This window comes from Zalophus californianus, chromosome 1 (assembly GCF_009762305.2).
Source record: "Zalophus californianus isolate mZalCal1 chromosome 1, mZalCal1.pri.v2, whole genome shotgun sequence".
Lineage (NCBI taxonomy): Eukaryota > Metazoa > Chordata > Mammalia > Carnivora > Otariidae > Zalophus > Zalophus californianus.
This window is the reverse complement of record NC_045595.1, coordinates 147,607,206-147,626,945: the sequence shown is the minus strand read 5'-3', so window position 1 is coordinate 147,626,945 and position 19,740 is coordinate 147,607,206. Positions and strand designations below refer to the sequence as shown.

General features: G+C 43.5%; 1 protein-coding gene across 14 annotated transcripts in view; it reads left to right on the top strand.

Annotated features, from left to right (window-relative positions):
* Nucleotides 1–19,388, top strand: part of KALRN (kalirin RhoGEF kinase) — a 646,977-nt gene extending 627,589 nt beyond the window's left edge. For 8 of the 14 annotated variants that reach the window (XM_035724481.1, XM_035724478.1, XM_035724483.1 and 5 more), the window contains 5 exons: nt 61–225; nt 2,152–2,230; nt 8,459–8,659; nt 11,550–11,688; nt 12,499–19,388. In XM_035724481.1, coding sequence (XP_035580374.1) covers nt 61–225; nt 2,152–2,230; nt 8,459–8,659; nt 11,550–11,688; nt 12,499–13,044 — 1,130 coding nt within the window. In that variant the 3' untranslated portion in view covers nt 13,045–19,388. The remainder of the gene's footprint in view (nt 1–60; nt 226–2,151; nt 2,231–8,458; nt 8,660–11,549; nt 11,689–12,498) is intronic. The other 6 variants (XM_035724476.1, XM_035724470.1, XM_035724477.1 and 3 more) reach the window with 1 other exon arrangement.
* The last annotated feature ends 352 nt before the right edge of the window (nt 19,389–19,740 follow it).

Sequence of the window (19,740 nt, the reverse complement as noted above, 5' to 3'; positions counted from 1 at the left end):
CTTTGAAACAATGTCCCTCTGGCTTTTTCTCTTTCCCTCTCCTCGGAAATCTTGCGCTAGGTTCCCAGGCCTGGCAGCAGTCGGTGGCTTCGACCTTGGACACTTACCTCGTTGTCGAGGACCTCAGTCCTGGGAGTCCTTATCAGTTCCGAGTCAGCGCCAGTAACCCCTGGGGGATCAGCCTTCCCAGCGAGCCCTCGGAGTTTGTGCGACTCCCCGAGTACGGTGAGTCCCGGCCATGCCCAGCACCCCAGGCGGGGGCGGCAAGGCGCCCGGGCAGCTCACACACTCATCGGTGCTGGCTGGCCCTTGGCATGGCAGGCCACCACGCAGGAGGTGTAACCTGCATTTGCCAGTGGCTTCCGTCAAGCAACGTATCAGAGACCTGATGAAAAGTGTGATTTCAGTTGTCCTGGAGCAAAAGTGAGGTCTGCCACCCATGTCTACCCTGAGCCTGCCAGGGTCCCTGGGCACCTGCGTAGGTCCCCGGGAACAGAGAGGGGCGGGCAGGAGTTGTGAGTCACCTGGATGCTGTCTGCCCCTTTTCCTAGATGGGGACACCAAACCTCCTCTCCCCTGGGACCCCCTGCAAGGCATAAGTGTGCCTCACAGCATTAGAGACAGCCCCGCTTACCAGTTTAAGCTGGGGAGAGGGAAGCAAGCTGCTTGAAGGATTTAAATCAAAATGAGTATTTGATAGTTTCGCCACCCCCAGCCTTCCCAGAATGTCTTTTTTCAAGGTAGATACATGTTTTTTTTTAAGATTTTTATTTATTTACTCGTGAGAGAGAGCGTGCACATGAGTGGGAAGAGGGGCAGAGGGGTAAGGAGAAGCAGACTCCCAGCTGAGCAGGGAGCCCGATCCCAGGACCCTGAGATCATGACCTGAGCCAAAGGCAGACCCTTAACCGACTGAGCCACCCAGGCGCCCCTCACGATGGATACATTTTTATGTGGTTGTGTTGGATAATTAAGATACACCTATAACTGGCTACACATGAGTATTTTACAAATACCACCTATTCACTGTCTCACCCCCTTGGTCCCAAGAACATTTTGGAAGAGGACACTTGTTAGTCTGAAGAAATCTCCAAGTCCTGAGGTGTTCCGTGGTACAAGGAACGTGTCTGTGTTGGGGTAGAGGAGGAGGTCACTGCCCTGGAAAGACAACAGACCTGTATGTCTCTGGGTTAAGGGGATCCCGGAGTCTCCAGAGGGGCTTCAGAAACCTTCTAGGGCCTTCGGCTACAGCCCAGCCCCCCCAACCCCCACTGACTCTGGAAGTGCTCCCCAGCCCGTCCCCAGGGTTTCAGCTCCCTCCCAGTGGGCTTGCTCCCGTGGACCCATGACTCACTGGGAAACCTTGGCCCTGGGTCTCTGTTTCATCAGAATTCCATATAGATAAGGCACCTGAGCCTCAGCCCAGCTGTGCTCTGGGTGGCCTGAGGTGGCCCGGGTCATAAGAGCCTCACTGTCAGCTCAGTCCTCTCCTCCCAAGCCACTAACTAAATTCTGCTTCATGTGTTCCTTCTCGTGAGCCTTGGTCCCAAGAGACGCACATATATGTATTGGTGTGCATGCTTGCGCACGTGTGTCTGTGTATAAATCATTGCCAGGGAATTAACACATCATATAAGATAATGCTGCCAAAGAGTATACCAGCTAAGCTCATCACTGAGGCAGCTGGCTGACAGAGCAGTGGTTAGGATGTTTTGAGCACAGTCTCTCCTTTCCTCCTCTGGGCCCTTGTAACTCTTCCCCTAACCTCCACTGCATCCCCCTGCAGCTCTGATTCTCACTGGCTTTTCTACGCCTTCCGTGTGTTTTTCTCCTTCTGATTTTTTTTCTACCAAATTTCTATTTTAAAATATCCAGAGATTACATCTCTGATTGTCCCAAGTTTTCTCTTGTTTATGTAGATGGCATGGGTGGCAGGGGTGGGGGGGGTCTGATTCTGTCATGTCGGCTTCCCCTTGGATGATATTCTTAAAAATAACATTTCAGAGAATCCTGGCATTTTCCCCACTAAGTTAGACTCCCTATTTGGTCACAAGAGTTGCGTTGGGGCAATGCAGGAGATTTTCTGCTAATCTTTTCTTTATTCTTGTATGGCTTCCTCAGTATCATAAATGGATTCTCTCTCTTCCAAAGATGCTGCTGCTGATGGCGCCACCATTTCCTGGAAGGAAAATTTTGATTCTGCTTATACTGAGCTAAATGAAATTGGAAGGTAATGACCCCGTTTTTCTATTCCTTCATTCATGGGCACTTTACATCATCACATCAGAATAACGACTTGCTTTTAGTGTTGTTTGTTTCTCCTTACTAAGTGTATTCTCTCTATAGTAAGAAAAAAACTAGAATATTTATGTGTATTTTTATCGCTCTTTTTTTGAACTTTTTAAGTTGGAGGGGAGGCTTCACTTGTCAACTGTCAGCCTTTCTTTTGTTCTAATATAAGAATTTAAGGCTCAGCCTTTTCTTCAAAATACAATTTTAGCTATATCTCCTGAGTTCTGATATGTGGCACTTTCATTATCATTGAGTTCAACTATGATTTTTTTCTTTGACCTAAGTGTAATAGAAATGCTTTAAAATTTCCAGCTGTATGAGATTTTTACAAATTATCTTCTTGTTACTGATGTCTAACTTAATTACACTGTAGTTGAAGAACTTGATCTATGTGATACTGACTCTGACTTTTGTTGGGACTTGCTTTATTTGCAGTGCATGGTCAATTTTTGTTAGAAGTTCCATGTGTTCCTGAGAAGAAGGTATAATCACTAATTTTTGGTTCAGGTTTCTATATATGTCCATATGTCAAGCCCAATCACATTGTTTTATGGATATTTCCAGTCCAATCCCCCCTACACACACACACACACACACACACACACACACACACACACAATCTCTCTGTCTCTCTGTCTCTATTTTGGTTAGAAAAGCGTGTCCTCAAAAATGAAAAGATAAAAATATGACTTTTAACAAAACAATGAAAAAAAATGTATCACCTGTCCCAGAAAATAGTTGATGGAAAGAAACAAAATGGAGGATCATCTCTATGTGGGCATTGGTTTGCATGGGGTCTAGGTGAGAGGGTGGGGAGCTTTTACAAGTCCTCCACCCCCACCTGGATGTGTAAATAAAAGAGCATCCACTAACAGTGGGCCATTACCATCATCTCTATCTCTGACTGATGTCTCTCAATGAAGCATAACGTTTCCTGAGTGGGGTGGTTGTGACAGAGGTTGTGGAAAGAGCCCAGATGTTTGCTATTCCCACTTCTTAGGCAGGAGTCACAATGTAATTCACAACCTTTCATCATAATACCTTTCATCAAAAACCAACTTTTGCTCTCCTTTCACTCTTTGTGTGGCCGGAGGGGAAAAAAAAGGCCAATGGAAATTTACATGGTGTTGATGATGATGCTTCTTGAGCATCTATAGGGTTGCAGATACTATGCAGATATTAAATGAGAGATATTTAACGTAATCCTTACCACATCATGAGGTAGTGTTTGAGTAGATTTCCAGGAAAGGAACCCAGGCTTGGGGAATTAAGTAACTTTTTCAAGGTCTTGAAACTAGCAAATGTAGAGCCAGGATTCTAACCCTGACCTACCCAATTCTTAAGCCTGTGTTTGTTTTTAGTAAAACAAACATGTGGTTTCTCACTGTAGCAATTTTTGTCAAAAATAAGCTCTAGCCATTGAAATCTAGTTTGCCCCATTATAGTGAAGTTTTGTGAAGCTAGGTACAACTCCTGTAATGAATCGAATCCCCACCTGGTTCTAAATGAAACTGGTTGTATCGCCTAGATGCACCCGTGATTTCTTTCCCAAGACAAGCATTTGCTGTTGAGAGCCATAGGTGAAGGCATGTTTTACCTAGAAGAGATGATGTTTTAGTATTTCCCAAAGGGGAGATCAAGTTTCTGATCTGTTCAAGGCAATTGATGTTTTTTAAAAAAAAATCTTATCCCCAACCATCTGAAGCTTTTCCTCTCCTCCAAGTACAGTCCTCCTATTTTCAGGAGATCCTTTAAAAATGCTGTATGTGAACAGAAGGGAAATAAAACATGTAGATACTGATGTGAGACACACAAAAGGTATCTGTGGGCCATAGACGTGGGTCAACTTCCTCCATTGCACTTAAACCTAGAATTCTAGGCCTATATGACCATCTTGTTAAAGATAGCTCTCTGGTAATTAAATAGTATAAAAACCATGATGCCAAAAGAAATATCTTTGCTCCTAAAGTCCATCTACCAAAGGAAAGAGCACTGGAGCATGGCATGGTTAGCCGGAAATAAACTAGACAGGCACCACGGCAATGTAAAGAAGCCAGAGAGTTGTCCCCTGGAAATGCTGACTGGTGACCTATACGGGATCCAAAAAGGTAGCAGGGCCAGGCCTCTAGGCAAGGATGGCAGGTTGAACCCAGCCATCTGTTTTCACTCCTTCCTGAGACTTCACTGAACCTCCACTAAAGGAATTTTTCTAATCAGGCACATAAGGATGAGGGCACTGGAAGAAGAGATAGCTAGTAACATATTTGAAGCAGGAAACAAGTGAAAGAGTGACAAATGACCTAGGAGACCTGAAGAACTCAGTCCAAGTCAGTCGTGGGATCAAGTGAGAGCTTGTGCAACTTTTGCAGCAGAATTCCCCAAAGGCCGGGGTAATGGCCACATCAAGTACCTCTGCAAACCAGAAGTAGGAAGGAGGGGTTGAAACTCTGTGTGAGAGGGTGTGGCTCTGGGCCTCCTGCCGGCCACTGGCAGGGTACAATGATCCTTCCCCCATGCAGGAACCGGGGGCAGGTCCATTCTCTAGACAGGGTAAAACAAAGTGCCTCTGTTTTCAGAGACACTGGCACAGTTGGGGGCAGCAGAACCTTCCAGCAAACAGGCCCCTTAGGAGACTATATCCCTGCTGGATACTCAGGACCCCAGCTTTCTCAACCACCCGGCCTCCAAAAGTGGACAACCGCAGCTTCATGATCTAGGCAGGAAGTAGGAGGATCTTTCTTTGGGAAATCTGACCAGCCCAAGAAGAAAGTCTTAAAGATACTGACTTTGGAGCTTTCCCCACTAAACCATCCACTCAGATCACCCTACAGTGAAGGTCGAATTGACAGGCTGTCTGCACCCCCTCCACTCAGAGATTCCAAACACCGTTTAGTCCCCTTTTAGAATGAGCCAACTTCCAGTGCCCCCCAAGACAGAGTAAGCCCATTGTGGCCTATCTCTCCCACTGATGAGAACCAGAATCCCTGGACAAAATACAAAAAAAGCAACTACCTCAGGAATCTGAGAAGTAAAGAACTGGAGAATGGGGAGCCCAGTTAAAACTTGAAAGTCAAGGACAGCGGCAGTGAGGTCTCTGGTTTGTTTGTTGGGCTTTAACCCAAGGGCCAGCCAAACCAGGGAACTGGGCAGCATGCACAGGGGGCAACTCCAAAGGAAACCCATCTTTCTGGCCAAAAGACAGGAAAGGGGGTCCCTTTGAGCTGAAGAGAGCAGGAAAATGCCTTTCCCTCTCTCCCTTCTTTCTCTCACTCATTGCTTTAACCCAAGCAAGAAGCTAAAACTCTGAGGGATTCCCATCTATAAAAACGGACCCATGGGAGCCAAAGAATGTGTGGGAAATCTCAGTGAGAAGAGAGCTAAAGAAGGAGATCCCCTAATTCTGTGCCTGGAACAACACAAATCCTGGGCTGCTTTCAAGGTGTGCACAGATAGAACACACCCACAGAAGCAGAGCAAGACTTCGAGAACGGAACTATGTTATAAACCACTTGGTCCCCCTGCCGTGACTTATTAGTCCCAGACTAATCCTTGAGTGGTTCTCATAAGGGGCAGTCTTTGTCAGAAATGGGGCCAAATTCTATCACAAAAAGAAAAATATTCACAATTTACTGGAGCTGCAACTGTGAGTAGCTCTGACCTAGTTGCAATAATTGAAACACTGAATATTGATTAAAATATCATTTTGTTGGGAGGACAGGGGATGGGGAAAATGGTCATGTGGTGGCGACAGGGAGGGGAGAGAGGCTAACATCTCCCTTCCTGGAGTGGGTGTCAACAGATTATAATGAAAACTGAAACATCAAGAAGTAGCCACACAAACATAGACTACCCCAATACTAAGCTAAAATATAATTACCTGATACGTTAAACTTCCTCTCAGGTAAGGAAAATGGGGTTGGGTGTGGGAGGATGGATACTATTAGTTTTAATAAGAAACCTTGAAGATAGTTGACTTTTTAAATCATGGGGATGTGTCACTTGGATACGCACGATTAAAAAAAAAAACTAAGGTATTGAGGTGCCTGGGTAGCTCAGTGGGTAAAGTGTCTGTCTTGGGCTCAGGTCATGATCCCAGGGTCCCGGGATAGAGCCCTGCATTGGCCTCCCTGCTCAGCGGGGAGTCTGCTTCTCCCTCTGCCCCTCCCCACCCCCACCTCATGGCCTCTCTGTCTCTCTCTCTCAAATAAATAAATAAAATTTTTAAAACAAAAAGTAAGGTATAGCAGCACCTCAACATGGCCACTTAGTTCAGGTGAGCTCTCCCTAGGATTCAATTGTTTTCATGCATCCAAAGTCCCCTGGAAGGGGTGATCTCTAATAACGAAACAAGAGTGCTGTTAAAAACCAGAATGGGGGCACCTGGGTAGCTCAGGTGGTTGAGCCCCAGACTCCTGTCTTCAGCTCAGGTCATGATCTCAGGGTAGTGAGATGGAGCCCTGCCTCAGGCTCTATGCTCAGCATGGAGTCTGTTTGTCCCTCTCCCTCTGTTCCTCCCCCGACTTGTGCTCTCTCCTACTCCCTTTCAAATAAAGAAAGAAAAACATAATGAAGGGATGTCTGGCTAGCTCGGTCGGTGGAGCACGTAACTCTTTTTTTTTTTTAATTTTTTATTGTTATGTTAATCACCATACATTACATCATTAGTTCTTCATGTAGTGTTCCATGATTCCTTGTTTGTGCATAACACCCAGTGCTCCACGCGGAATGGAGCACGTAACTCTTGATCCCGGGATTGTGAGCTTGAGCCCCCACATTAGGCATAGAGATTACTTTAAAAAAAAAAAAAGATGGTAATTTATTAATTTATGATATAGAATAGAACTACCAGTTCTACCAAATATTTGCTTACTATGCAAAAAGAATGGCTGCTACATAATAGGCATTCAATTAGTATTTGTCAAATAGTTGTTTTATTGATCAGCATATTCTCTTCTTAAAGATTTATTATTATTATTTATTTATTTGGCACACAGAGAGAGAGCATGAGTGGGGGGAGGAGCAGAAGGAGAGGGAGAAGCAGACTCCCCGCTGAGCAGGGCTCCCTCCCAGGTCCTCCAGGATCATGACCTGAGCCAAAGGCAGACGCTTAACTGACTGAGCCACCCAGGCGTCCCATGATATTCTCTTCTTTTGTCAGAAATCTACAGTGGAGAAACACTATCTGACTATTATTGTCTGAAAGTGCTTGGTGAGCACAGAGCCAGGTCAAGGAGTCAGTTGGACAATGTTTGTGGTGGCCATGGTGTTGGATGCCTCCATTTCCGCTGGAGGAATGGACTGCTCTTTGGATGGTTGAGTCCTCTACTCATAGGTTAGGGCGCCTCAGGGATGGGCCTGGGATGGCACTGGTTGTCACCTCTCTGACTCCCTTTCTCTGCTCCCGTTGCTGACCAGTTCCCCCTTCTACTTCACTTTCTTTCTACCTCCTACTGGGCTACAGCGGAGTCTGGGAACCATTCTATTTTAGGTGTGGCTAATATTGTCAGATGTGAAGATGGCATGGTGGTTATACATTTTTAAATGTCCTTGTCAATTAGAAATGACTGAAGTATTTATGAGTGAAAAAACATGATATCTGGATTTTGCTAAAAATACTACAGAAAAAAAGGCAAGAGGGTAGGAAAGTAATAGATGGCATAAGGTTGGCAAAATGCTGATAATTATTGAAGCTGGCTGCTGGGTGCACAGATCTATTATACTATTCTCTCTACTTTTGTGTATATTAGAGAGTTTCTGTAATACCAAGATAATAAATATAAAATAAAGGACAAAATTGCCTCTTAGAAAAATGTTTTTGAAATTACCATAGAGTACAACTCTTCCTTCATGAACATTATTATTATTGTTGTATTTTACAGAAAGATACTCCGCTTAGAAAACTGAACCTGTGCTGTTCAAAGTGACAGAGAAATCTGTTGACTCAAAATGATACTCGTTTTTCGCATCTCAGAGAACCCTGAAATGCTAAGGAAGGAAACATGGCTTTTCTGAATGATAAGATTATAATTTAAAAATAGGAAAGTAGGATTCCTAATAAGTGTTACTGTCTAACCACTTCAGATAAAACTTTACACATCCTTGAATAAAATAATACCTCGTTGATGGAGGAAGCTTAGCAAAATGCTTTCTCGCTTTCCCTTTCCAGAGGCCGTTTCTCCATAGTGAAGAAGTGCATTCACAAAGCCACACGCAAGGATGTCGCCGTGAAATTTGTTAGCAAAAAAATGAAGAAAAAAGAGCAGGCTGCCCATGAGGCTGCCCTGCTTCAGCACCTGCAACACCCCCAGTACATCACTCTCCACGACACCTATGAGTCCCCCACGTCCTACATCCTGATTCTGGAACTGTAAGTACAGACGTCTCAGAGGGTCTCCAGCTGTTTGGGCTATTTATTGTCCCCCAGCAATGGCAGTTACATTTTATACAACGTCTTAGGGTGTTCGAAGTGTTGTATGTCACGTGCGTTCTCCCGTCCTTTTTATACAAATGTGGTTCCCATTTATAGATTAGAAAAATCAAGGATAAGGAAGGCCCTTACCACTAAGAAATGGAGAAGCTGGGACTTGAACCCATATTTCTCTCCCTTGGATTCTCATGTTCTTTCTCTTATGGCCTCTTGGGCTGGACAGGGGTGTAGGAAGAGCTTATTGACCATAGGCTTGTTGACAGGGGTGGACCTGACATGAAAGAGGGGTTTGAGCATCAATACACTGCCATGGCATCCATGGTCTCCCACCCAGGAAATTCCTTTTAAAGTGGAAACTTGACCTTCAAAATATTCCACTAATTCCAGATTTTCTAGGAACTCAGGCAACCATATACTTGGCCCCAGAACACATCAAGTAAAGCACATTCTCCCCCCTCCTCCCCCAAGCGAAGAACAGAGATCGTGTCCTGTGGTTCACAGACATCTAGCAGAGGCTAAAGAGAACAAAGTCCTCTCAGGAGTATTGAGCCCTCATAGAGATGTCATCCGATGCGTGCTGATGACCCTGCGCCCAAGACCGGTGCTGTGTCCGTCTCCACAGGAGCCTCTGTTGACAAGAGAAGCGCCTCCACGTACAGCTTTTCAGCTGTCATTTTACTGTGGCTCTTGGGTGCTTGTTTGTCTAGGTGTTTGTGGATGAAGGCCTTTGAGGCAGTCACCTATACATTTATTTATGTTGGAAAAAAGACAGCCAAAGGGCAAACATCTTCGGCTACATTTTTTTAATTGGTTGAAAAGAAACAAGAGAAAACAGAACCAACTCTATTAATATTTGTAATTCTTTTGTGATCTCTTATATAGCTGTGTAGTAGTAGGTCGATTGTCACTTGGGATTTAACAAATACACTTACAAACAGCCTTCTAGAACCTAATACCAGGTGATGATACAAGTATTATCACTTGTATATCAAGGTAATATGGTGGACCCAGAACCTTGGCCCCTTCGGATTTGCCAGCTTGCCTCATTCCAGGGGGAGGTGCTGATTACCAGGCTGCCACAGTGCAAGGAAAGGAAACCATTCTTGGAATGAAGAGCCTGGGCTCTTATCCCAGCTCTGGGATTTGGGGCAGGGTCTTTAGATTCTTGGGCCTCAGGTCCTCATCTGTGAAGTCTGAAGAATTATTTCCACTTCTCAGAGATGTTACAGGGATTAAATGAGATGAACAGTGGATTGAGCTAGTTCAGCAAACGTTTACTGAGCACTCCCTGTGTGCCAGCCACTGTGTGGACCTGGGCCAGGCTGGAAGGAACAAAGATGAGAAGGGGTGCTTCTTGCCCTTGAGGAGCTCAAAGTCTGATGAGGAGGACCGATCGCTAAGTGAATGGTTTCAGTTGAGCATGGTAAATGCTGAGAAGGAAACACGTGTTTTGGAGAGGGTTGCTGTGAGAACATAGGAAGGTGTTTGTTGGACTCGAGATTCAGGAAAGGTGAGTGGATAGGCAGTGCCCGAGGTAAACCCTGTGCTAAATCTTGGTTGTGCTGTGACCAGAGGTCCCCCTTTTGGTGGCCACCCAAGTCACTGGTAGAGCTTTTCTCTGCCAGGCAACTGAGGTTCTGATTGCCTCGGCTAGGATGGGGCCTAGGCATCTGCATTCCCCAAAAGCTCTGAGGGTGAACTTGGCGCGAAGGCTTGCAGGTCTTGGAGCAGCGCTGCAAGAAGTGCAGGGGGGTGCATCTCATAAACCCAGTCCCCCTCCACTCCACGCTCATCACTCCCATCCCACCCCTGGCCGGGTCCTAGGCTTCGGAGAAGAGACCAGGGGGAAGGAACACGCTAGAGAAGAGAATGGAAACTTGGCTGGGGTGGCGGGAGATCAGCTGTGCTCAAAGATGGTTTCTGCCTCTGGTTCAAGCTGTTCTGCCTGAGCATTTCCCGGGGATGTGCCTTTGACAGCTCAGTGTACATTGGAATAGCAGTCTAACATCTGGTCACTCCAGATGCTAGAGAGGGCACAGGGGGCCTGAAAATCCCTACTACTTACTGAGCACTTATGACTGCTATACTAATTATGCTTAAATGCCTCATTGTCTCACTTGATTCTTGCACAGCCCTCATAATGAAGTAGGTGGTATTGCTGTTACTGTTACTCCCGGTTTAAAGATGAAGATCCCAACACAGGGCTTAAATCACTTGTCCCAAACCCCCAGCCTGTAGGTTGCAGAATCAGGATTCAAATCTGGATCTGGCTGGCTCCCCCTACCATGTTCTCAGTCACGGTGTTTAAGATTGGAAAATTGCTCAAAAGGCAATTTTGAGGGTCAAGACTGCCAAGGACAAACTTTGTCCACTTTCCATTTTCCCCAACTAAAAACTGACAAATAAAAGCAATTTGCAAAACATATTTGCAGGGCCTTGCAGCCACCGGGTTCCAGTTCATCAGAATATTGAGAAAGAGTGCTCTCTCTCTCTTTCCAAAGACTTTCTCTCTTTTGCAATCTAGCCTCTTAAAGGGGGGTCAGACCTTTTTCCTCGTGAGTTTTTAACTTTAACAACATAGAATGTGTCTTAAGGTTATGCAGGTTTCTTCCGTGGAGCACATCACATGTGTAACTTTTAAATTAGTTAATTAATTTTAGTTCTGAACATTAATTTTGGGCTCTAACTAAAATACGCATGTGTGGCAACATCGATCTTCCTTTATAAGGGGGAGCAGGAGAGATTTTAGAGCTCTGACCAATGTGTCTGTGTTTTATTTTTCCATTTCTTTACAAATGTATTTCCTCGGCCGTCTCCTCCCTGCTTTCAGGATGGATGATGGTCGGCTCTTAGACTACCTTATGAATCATGATGAGCTGATGGAGGAGAAAGTTGCTTTCTACATCCGAGACATCATGGAAGCGCTGCAGTACCTCCACAACTGTAGGGTGGCCCATTTGGACATAAAGGTAATAAGAAAGACCTGCCCTTGCAGGGAAATGGCCGAGTCCAACCTGTCAGTCATCACCCTTGAGGGAGGTCCATTCTGATTCATTTTATTGACTTAGGTTAGAATCCTGACAAATATTAAACGGGAACTAGGTCGTCACACAATTCGAGTGTGTTATTCGGGAATTAATGAGAACACACCAAGAGCCACCATCACATCTGGGGTGAGGGAAGGTTGGGAAGCTTTTCCCGCCTCGTCTAACATTTTAGAAGGAAGCCAATAAATATCAATTTTTTATGGTGTTCCCAAAGAAGCCCCTGTTTTCCAAAATGAGTAATCCAATCTTTTTTTGAGTCCATGCAGAAGCAAGGTGTAGTTGAGAAGACATGATTTTCAATGTCAAACAGCTTCTCTGAAACGCTACCCCAACTCAGAATCTAGTCTAGTTTGAAGGCCCCTGGGGCCACTTTGCATAGGCAATTTCTCATGCTCCATAGGCTTTTTCAAAATTTTTTTTTAAGTATTTATTTATTTGACAGAGAGAGACAGTGAGAGAGGGAACACAAGCAGGGGGAGTGGGAGGGGGGGAAGCAGGCCTCCCGTGGAGCAGGGAGCCTGATGCGGGGCTCCATGCGGGGCTCGATCCCAGGACCGTGGGACCACGACCCGGGCCCAAGGCAGACGCTCAACGACTGAGCCACCCAGGCGCCCCTCCATAGGCTTTTTCAAAGGCTAACAGAACCATGTCTGAACCACCAGAGTCCTACTGGTAGTTAAGACAGAGAGCTGAACTTGCCTTCTCTTCTCCCTCCCGCCCGGGTCTCCTCAGCCCGAAAACCTGCTCATTGACCTACGCATCCCAGTGCCTCGGGTGAAGCTCATCGACCTGGAGGATGCCGTCCAGATCTCGGGGCACTTCCACATCCACCACCTGCTGGGCAACCCCGAGTTTGCTGCCCCAGAAGTGATCCAAGGAATCCCCGTCTCCCTGGGCACAGACATCTGGAGCATCGGGGTTCTGACATACGTCATGCTGAGTGGGGTGTCCCCCTTCTTGGACGAGAGTAAGGAGGAGACCTGTATCAATGTGTGCAGGGTGGACTTCAGCTTCCCACACGAATACTTCTGTGGCGTGAGCAACGCTGCCAGAGACTTCATCAATGTGATCCTACAGGAAGACTTCCGCAGGAGGCCCACGGCAGCCACGTGCCTGCAGCATCCCTGGCTGCAGCCCCATAACGGCAGCTACTCCAAGATCCCCCTGGACACCTCCCGCCTGGCATGCTTCATAGAACGCCGCAAGCACCAGAACGACGTGCGGCCTGTCCCCAATGTCAAGAGCTACATTGTCAACCGGGTAAACCAAGGGACGTAGCCGTCTCCTCGCCCTTGGGGTTCCACATGGAAGTGCAGTGTGAACCAAAGCAAGACTGAATGTCTGTAAATAATTCTGTTCATTCGCTCCACGCAGTTCTCTGGCTTGAGAGACGGACCTCTTAAACCGCGTCCATGGCTATTCAGGGTCTGGGCAGCAGTGAAATTACCCTCAACCCAGGGGCTTTCCAGAAGGTCATAGAAGAAAGAAAGATGCAAAGAGTCACCCAGAACATTAAAGAGAGGGGGCAAGGATACCAAGAATATGAGCCGTTATAAAATTTTAACAGTGTGTTCCAAAACGAGTGGTGAAATGGGCAAAGCTAAAGCTCACGGTAGTGAGTGTAAAAGGTTTCTAACCCTGCTGAAATTTTAAGCAAAAAAGTTCTATTTAACAGAGATGTCACATATGTCAACTATTCTGGTTTAGATTACTTAGATATAGTTTCTTAATAGCATACATATACACATACAGTAAAGTATATCCCATTCAGGTTTCAGAGTTTTATAATATAGAGGTATATATGAAATCAATCATAAGTAATTTTGAGTGCTCCAGTTAAGACGGTAATTTATTTACCGAAGCATTACATTGTTTTGACTAAGCACAATTAGATGACAAGTTTTTTAGAGCATTTTATAAATCTTGTATAGAAATCTTTTACCAGAACCCATGCATTAAGAGAAAGCAATGTTACCCTTTTGCAATCTGTGAATGAGAAGGTTTTTCTCTCAGTCACGAGTATTTGATTAGCATAGGTTCTGTATATGAAACACTACCCCCAAATTCACTGGCAGCTCAGAGTTAATCCGGCAGGAAAGCCTGCCAGGAAATAAGTCCAAATATGGTTAAGAGTTGTGGGGCTATTTTTATGTCTACACTCGGTTTGAACTAGGTAACGAATATAACAGGTTCACACAAAAGGGCAAATAGAAACCTTTCCTACGGTTCCTATGAACAACGTTAACAACACTTTCTGACTTCTACAGACGTAGAATGTAGTCCTCAGAAAGTTGGCTTGCTTTATTTCTAACCCCTTCTGGAAGCTAAGGGGTGCTTACCAAAAGGAGGCAGCCATATAGGCCTTTAAAGGCCTGGTCCCAAGTCCTTTTTGAAGCCATGGAATAAAATCTGATACATCACTCTGACAGAGCATTGAATTTTAACTGTGATTGCCATACCTATCTCCACTTAGCCGCTGATATTTCCCTGGACCAAAAGGACCAATTGCACTTTGAGGCCAACACTGCTTTTTGGCGCGTATTCTCCACACAAGGTGATTATGAACTGCCCTTTTCCCCCCCGCTAGTGGAAAAAAAAATTCAGTCTGGACATTTCATGGTTGTTTTTCTTTCTTTGTTTTTGGGGAAGATTTTTTGTTTTGTGTGTGTGTGTGTGTGTGTGTGTGTGTGTGTGTGTGTTGGTACATGATCCACCCTTTGTTTTCTAGGATGGGTTTTGAAAATTGCTATTATGCAAATATTATTTTAAAATTATAACTCAAGTGTTTGTCCTCAAATTAGGTTTAATGGCATTGCTTCTCTCCTATAATAGGACTGAGAAAATTAAAAGCGTGTGGCACAGAAGTGCAAGCAGAGGGTTTATGAGGAATAAATAGAATTACAAATCGATCTAAATGAAAAAGGATGGTGGACACTAAGCCTGAACTTTAATATATAAAAACACTTATTCCCACAGTGGAAATGTAAAATTAAAAATACTCATCTTTCATTTCCATTGCTTTCAGAGTCACCTTCTTCATCCACTAATTAATCAATTAGTAGGAAGTACAAGCAATAAGACTAGATAGCACTTCGTATTTTTAGGATTAACCAAATACATGGAAACTGATTCCACCTATATTTGGTTCCTAGCTTCAGATGGCCCTGGGTCACCAAGGCGCCCTCCCTCAGAGCCCACCCCTGACTAACCCCCCTAGTCTCCATTTAAATCTACATGTATATACAAATACTATCTGATATGATATTTTAAAATTTAAAACATATTTACTAAAAAAAAACCTTTTAAGGAAACATGTCTTCATTGTGAGATTGAGCCTAAAAGAAGGCCTGGTCCCTAGGGCTCGTCACAGGACGGAGGGCGGGTGCTGAGGATTCCAAATACCCATCAAGTGTGGCTTGGCAAGGTCTGTTTCATCCACTGTGTGCAATGACTAAAGAACTCCCTGCTGAGTCCTTTTGAGTTTTTATGACCATGGAAGAGATGGGCTGAGTTTCTGCTGGAGAAGATTAGGGCCTTGGACGGTGGTGCACAGAGGGCACAGGAGAGCGTTCACGAAATCGTGTTGTGGGAAGGCAGCTGACAGAATGTTAGAGCCAAAGCTTTTATATCAGCCTTGCCATCAGAGTAGCGACGGCCCAGGTGTGGGGTTGTGCATGTGCGGAATCTCCCCTCCCCACCAAGTACACATGTTGGGGAAGTGAGGAGACAGGAGAGGCGGGACATAGAAATGCAAAGTGGTGTGATTGTTAACTAGAGCCAAAGTACAATCATTAGAGTAGAATTAATTTAATAGAGGCTCCAGGAGAAAGGGTGTGTATTTTATATAGCTTGGTCACTGAAGAGAACTAACAGAGAGGTGTCCTGTCTGCAAAGCCCCTGCTCCCTCCCAACAGGAGTAAGATAGCAGTCCTGCTTCGAGATTCTCTTTAGCCAGCTGGAAGTAACAAGGAATCCCCGAAGGTGGGGCTGGGCAATATACATGAGGTTGCTCTGTGGGCAACCGTGGTGAGGGAAGAAGGATTAGAAACCAGTTTCTTGTACCTGTTTTGGCAGATATTTATTACTTTGTGGTAGAGAGGGGGAGAAGAGAAAATGTTCCACTTCCACCATAACCGTCATAGTTTTTGAAATCAAAACCTAACTAGGAATTAGTGAGAGTGAACTTCCAGTTGAAGTGGGAAAAATTAATGTTGGTTAAACTCGTAAGTTTCTTGCTTGGCTTATATTCATTGCGTAGAGTTTTGGGGTTTGTTTTGTTTTGTAAGGGTGGGATGCAGAAAGAAGGAAAAGATCAGGGACAACTCATACTAATTTTTTAAAGATATAATGATTTACTGCACATTTTACATTTGTTTCAAATTAAATAGATTTATATGCACTTACAGCTGAATGTTGGGAAAATTTTTAGGAAAAAAATTGTAATGTTGGAGGTGTCCTTCAGGACTCTCACAGCCATAAACACCCTTGGGGGAGTAGAGGAAGCAGAGGAAAAGCTGGCTTCACCGCTTTGTCGTTCACAAAGCCTTTATAAATAGTAGTGCCTTTCAGAGGGGAGGATGGGAGATAAAGAAGTTCATTGTATTTAGATTGACTGATACTGCAGCATTTTTTCTCTTTCTGTTAAAATATCTTTTAAATGAAAACATCTGAATATAGGGTGAGGCCAGGAATTCTTGAGTTTCAACCTCAGCTATTCCTGATTCGTCCTTTCTTACAGAAAGTCTTTGTTTTTTTCTGTCCCAAATGTCCCCATTGTTAAAATGGGAATGGGGGGGGAGGAGGGACTTTAATCTCATAGGAATGTTGCAAAAATAGCATAGCTGGGATGTCTAAAGGATATTTTGATTTTCTTAAAGTACTACACACTGCCAGTGCTAAGAATTTTACTGAGAGTAACTTTGAACATTCCGCGTTTTCAATATCCATATTTTAGGATACCATTTGCAAACTCATGAGATTAAGTTCTGTAAATTGATTTTAATTGGAAGTACCAGGTGCTCTTTGTCTAAATGTTATTTGGTCTTAGCCTGTAATTTCAATCATTTAAAAGCTTGTCTACAGAAAAAGGTTAGGAGAGCTAATGGTCTTATGTGAATACACTGTTTTCTCTGGTATTTCTGATGGCAGAGCCAGAGTAGGACACCCTCCAGGGTGATGCTGCTCTCTCCTCTCAAGTTTTATGCTCTGGAAAAATTGACAGAGAAGAACTCAAAACAGCCACTTTCCTCACTGGAAGGGCAGAAGTGAGAATAAAGTATTGTTTGATATCGCAACTCACTTCTTCAGAATCTCACCAGCATCCATTATAAGAGGCAAATTGCATGCACAGGTGTAGAAATGAATTGAACTGTTGGATTTTGGAGGGAAAACCTTGGATTTTTTTTTTTTTTTTAAGATAATTAGGTGCTTCAGGAGTAACATATTTGCTTTCCCATAGTCTCCATGATTTAATGAATTTAGTCATTCCTTGTTTCCTTGCCTATGTGAAAGAGCATGGGAATTTAGATTTGTGAGAACATGAGGGAACAAAGGTATTATAAACTAGATGGTGGTTATATCTGTGTATTAACTAAAACGTTGTCCCACAAATTTGATAGAGGAGGAAATATTACAAACATTAGGGGTCTCTGTAGTAAGGCAAAGTGCAAACTCACCACTCCCTTCTTCAGTTTTGAGGAATGTGGGCTTTATTCCTTTTTCTCCTGTGTAGCATCTCTGTGGAGTCTGGGTTAGGCTAACATAGTATGTGGGCTTCCAATGGATTTATTTACATTATGGCTTTTCTATTTACTATTTAAAGTCTAGGGATCATTTGGAAATTAATAATTAAATCTGGGGTGGGTTTAGAAGAGACAAGGTTTATATATACTCCACTAAGAAAAGGGAAGCTACTGTGTTAATATTTATTTTCTAAAAAGTATAAGGATTTCAGTTGTTTCATTAATTCTAAAGGGTTAAAAAGAGCTGAAATTTGTCCATAGCACTAGACATTTTTAATAGGTAATATTATTCATGTGAGAAATCTATACAGAAATAGAACACAGAAATAACATAGGCCATATTTTCAATGAAAGGCATTTCTGCATTTTTCCATATGTGTAGAAGTTAGAGGAGAAGAAAAAGCAATTACTCTAAGACAAATTTTCATCTTTAAGGGACATTTATGGAAAGCCTGAAATTAATACTTGTGAAAGCCTGAAATACTCATAGGCTATTGTGTTTTCTTGTCAGCCTGTTTGCTGGGAGATTCTAAAATGTGGTCAGATTTAGTTTTATTCAAACGATCAGGATCAACTGTTTCTTCAGATTGCTGAGGATAGTTGAAAAAAGGGAGAGTGGTGGGGAAAAAGTGCAAATAAAATTCCTGGCGTCCCAACTTAAGCAAGCCAATTTGCTAGCCCAGGGAGAGCTAGCATTAAGAGTTGCATCAATGCCTGACTTCTATCAAGAAATGAATCCACATCCTGGAGTATTATGGGGACAGTTACCATGATCTCAGAGACTGTGGTTATGAATTTGAAGTTAACAAAACATACATCTTCTCTTACTAACTTAAGCCATATCTGTCATCTGTGTCTGATTTTTTTGACCCTGGTGCTTTTACTTCTGTTTCTGCCAAACTCCAGCCTGCTCTATGGGGAAGGTGAGTAACACCAGTAGTTAGGACAAATGTGAAGACTGTGAAAAACTAAACATAACTGTCAGAATGAGATCCTAGTCAGAGAACAGTAGTGATCAAAGTGCAAACTATTGGGGAATATGGATATATGTACACCTGTACATGTATATAGTGTATAATATGTATGTATATGTTATTGCTCATATGCAGAAATCTATCCAGTTGAAGACAGCCCAGGTCGGTCAATTTTTCTACTGGAAAACCTTTTAGGGCCATTCAAAACCATTAGGGCTGATGGGTGGAGTTCCAGCCTACTCATTTGGGAATTGTTTGCTGTCCTTTGAAGTCCACAAAGCCAAATGAACAAAGCCTGAAACATAATGAGGCCATAGCTGAGGCTGTTTACCTAGGGTCAGGAGTATCTTTATGTTTGAATTATTAATAGTTGGTTTGCAAACTGCACTGGCACCTCTTGGTTTTGAGTGACCCCCTCCCCACCAAGTTGGAGTGGGCTTCTCTGGCCATTCAGATAAAGGGCCTTATCCGTAAGTGGATAGGTTTCCCCATAGGGACCATTACACATATACATATAAGTACATACTTCCATTGGGCTTGTAACAATTGATTTAAAATCACTTCACAGTATCGATAAATAGCTCTATATTTTCAAGGTGCAGAAGAATTCCACAGCCTTAATTATTTCAGTGTCTTGCTGGTCTGCCTTAAGTGTATCTTCTGGGTTTTTGGTTGTCTTATTATTTTTAAATTTTTCTGCAGTTCATTTTTGTATGCATACAATGTCGTTTTGTAAAGGTAGGTTGTAAATATTTTATTTGTAAGTCAAAATCACTCATGTGTAATGTTGTAAAGTGATGACCTGCTGTCTTGTTATTATTACTACAGTAAATGTTATAAGTTATGGATGAAACTTCCCAAAATGTACATCTCACAAGTTATGCATTCCTATAAATATACAATACTAAAGATATTCTTTCTGGTTGTCTTTTTCTTTTCTTTCTAATTAAAACCATTGTTCAAAGGAAAGAGTAATTTTTTCCTCTTCCCTAAATATACGAAGGCCTTTGACAAGTTGAAAATTGACAAGTTGAAAATAGCACGTTATAATCACAACACTTTTTGGCCCGCATTTTGGAAAGAAAGCAACAATTTTGTAGCCTGGAGAAGTAGCCTAAGGCCTTTCTCTCTCCAAAAAGAAAAAAAAAAGTCAAGTAAGTCTCAGGTGTGTGTTGTTAACTTCATTCTGGTGTTCCAGAATGAAGTCTGGATTCTTCGGCCTGGATTAGCCTATGCACACATGATAAGGTCTGCGGGTG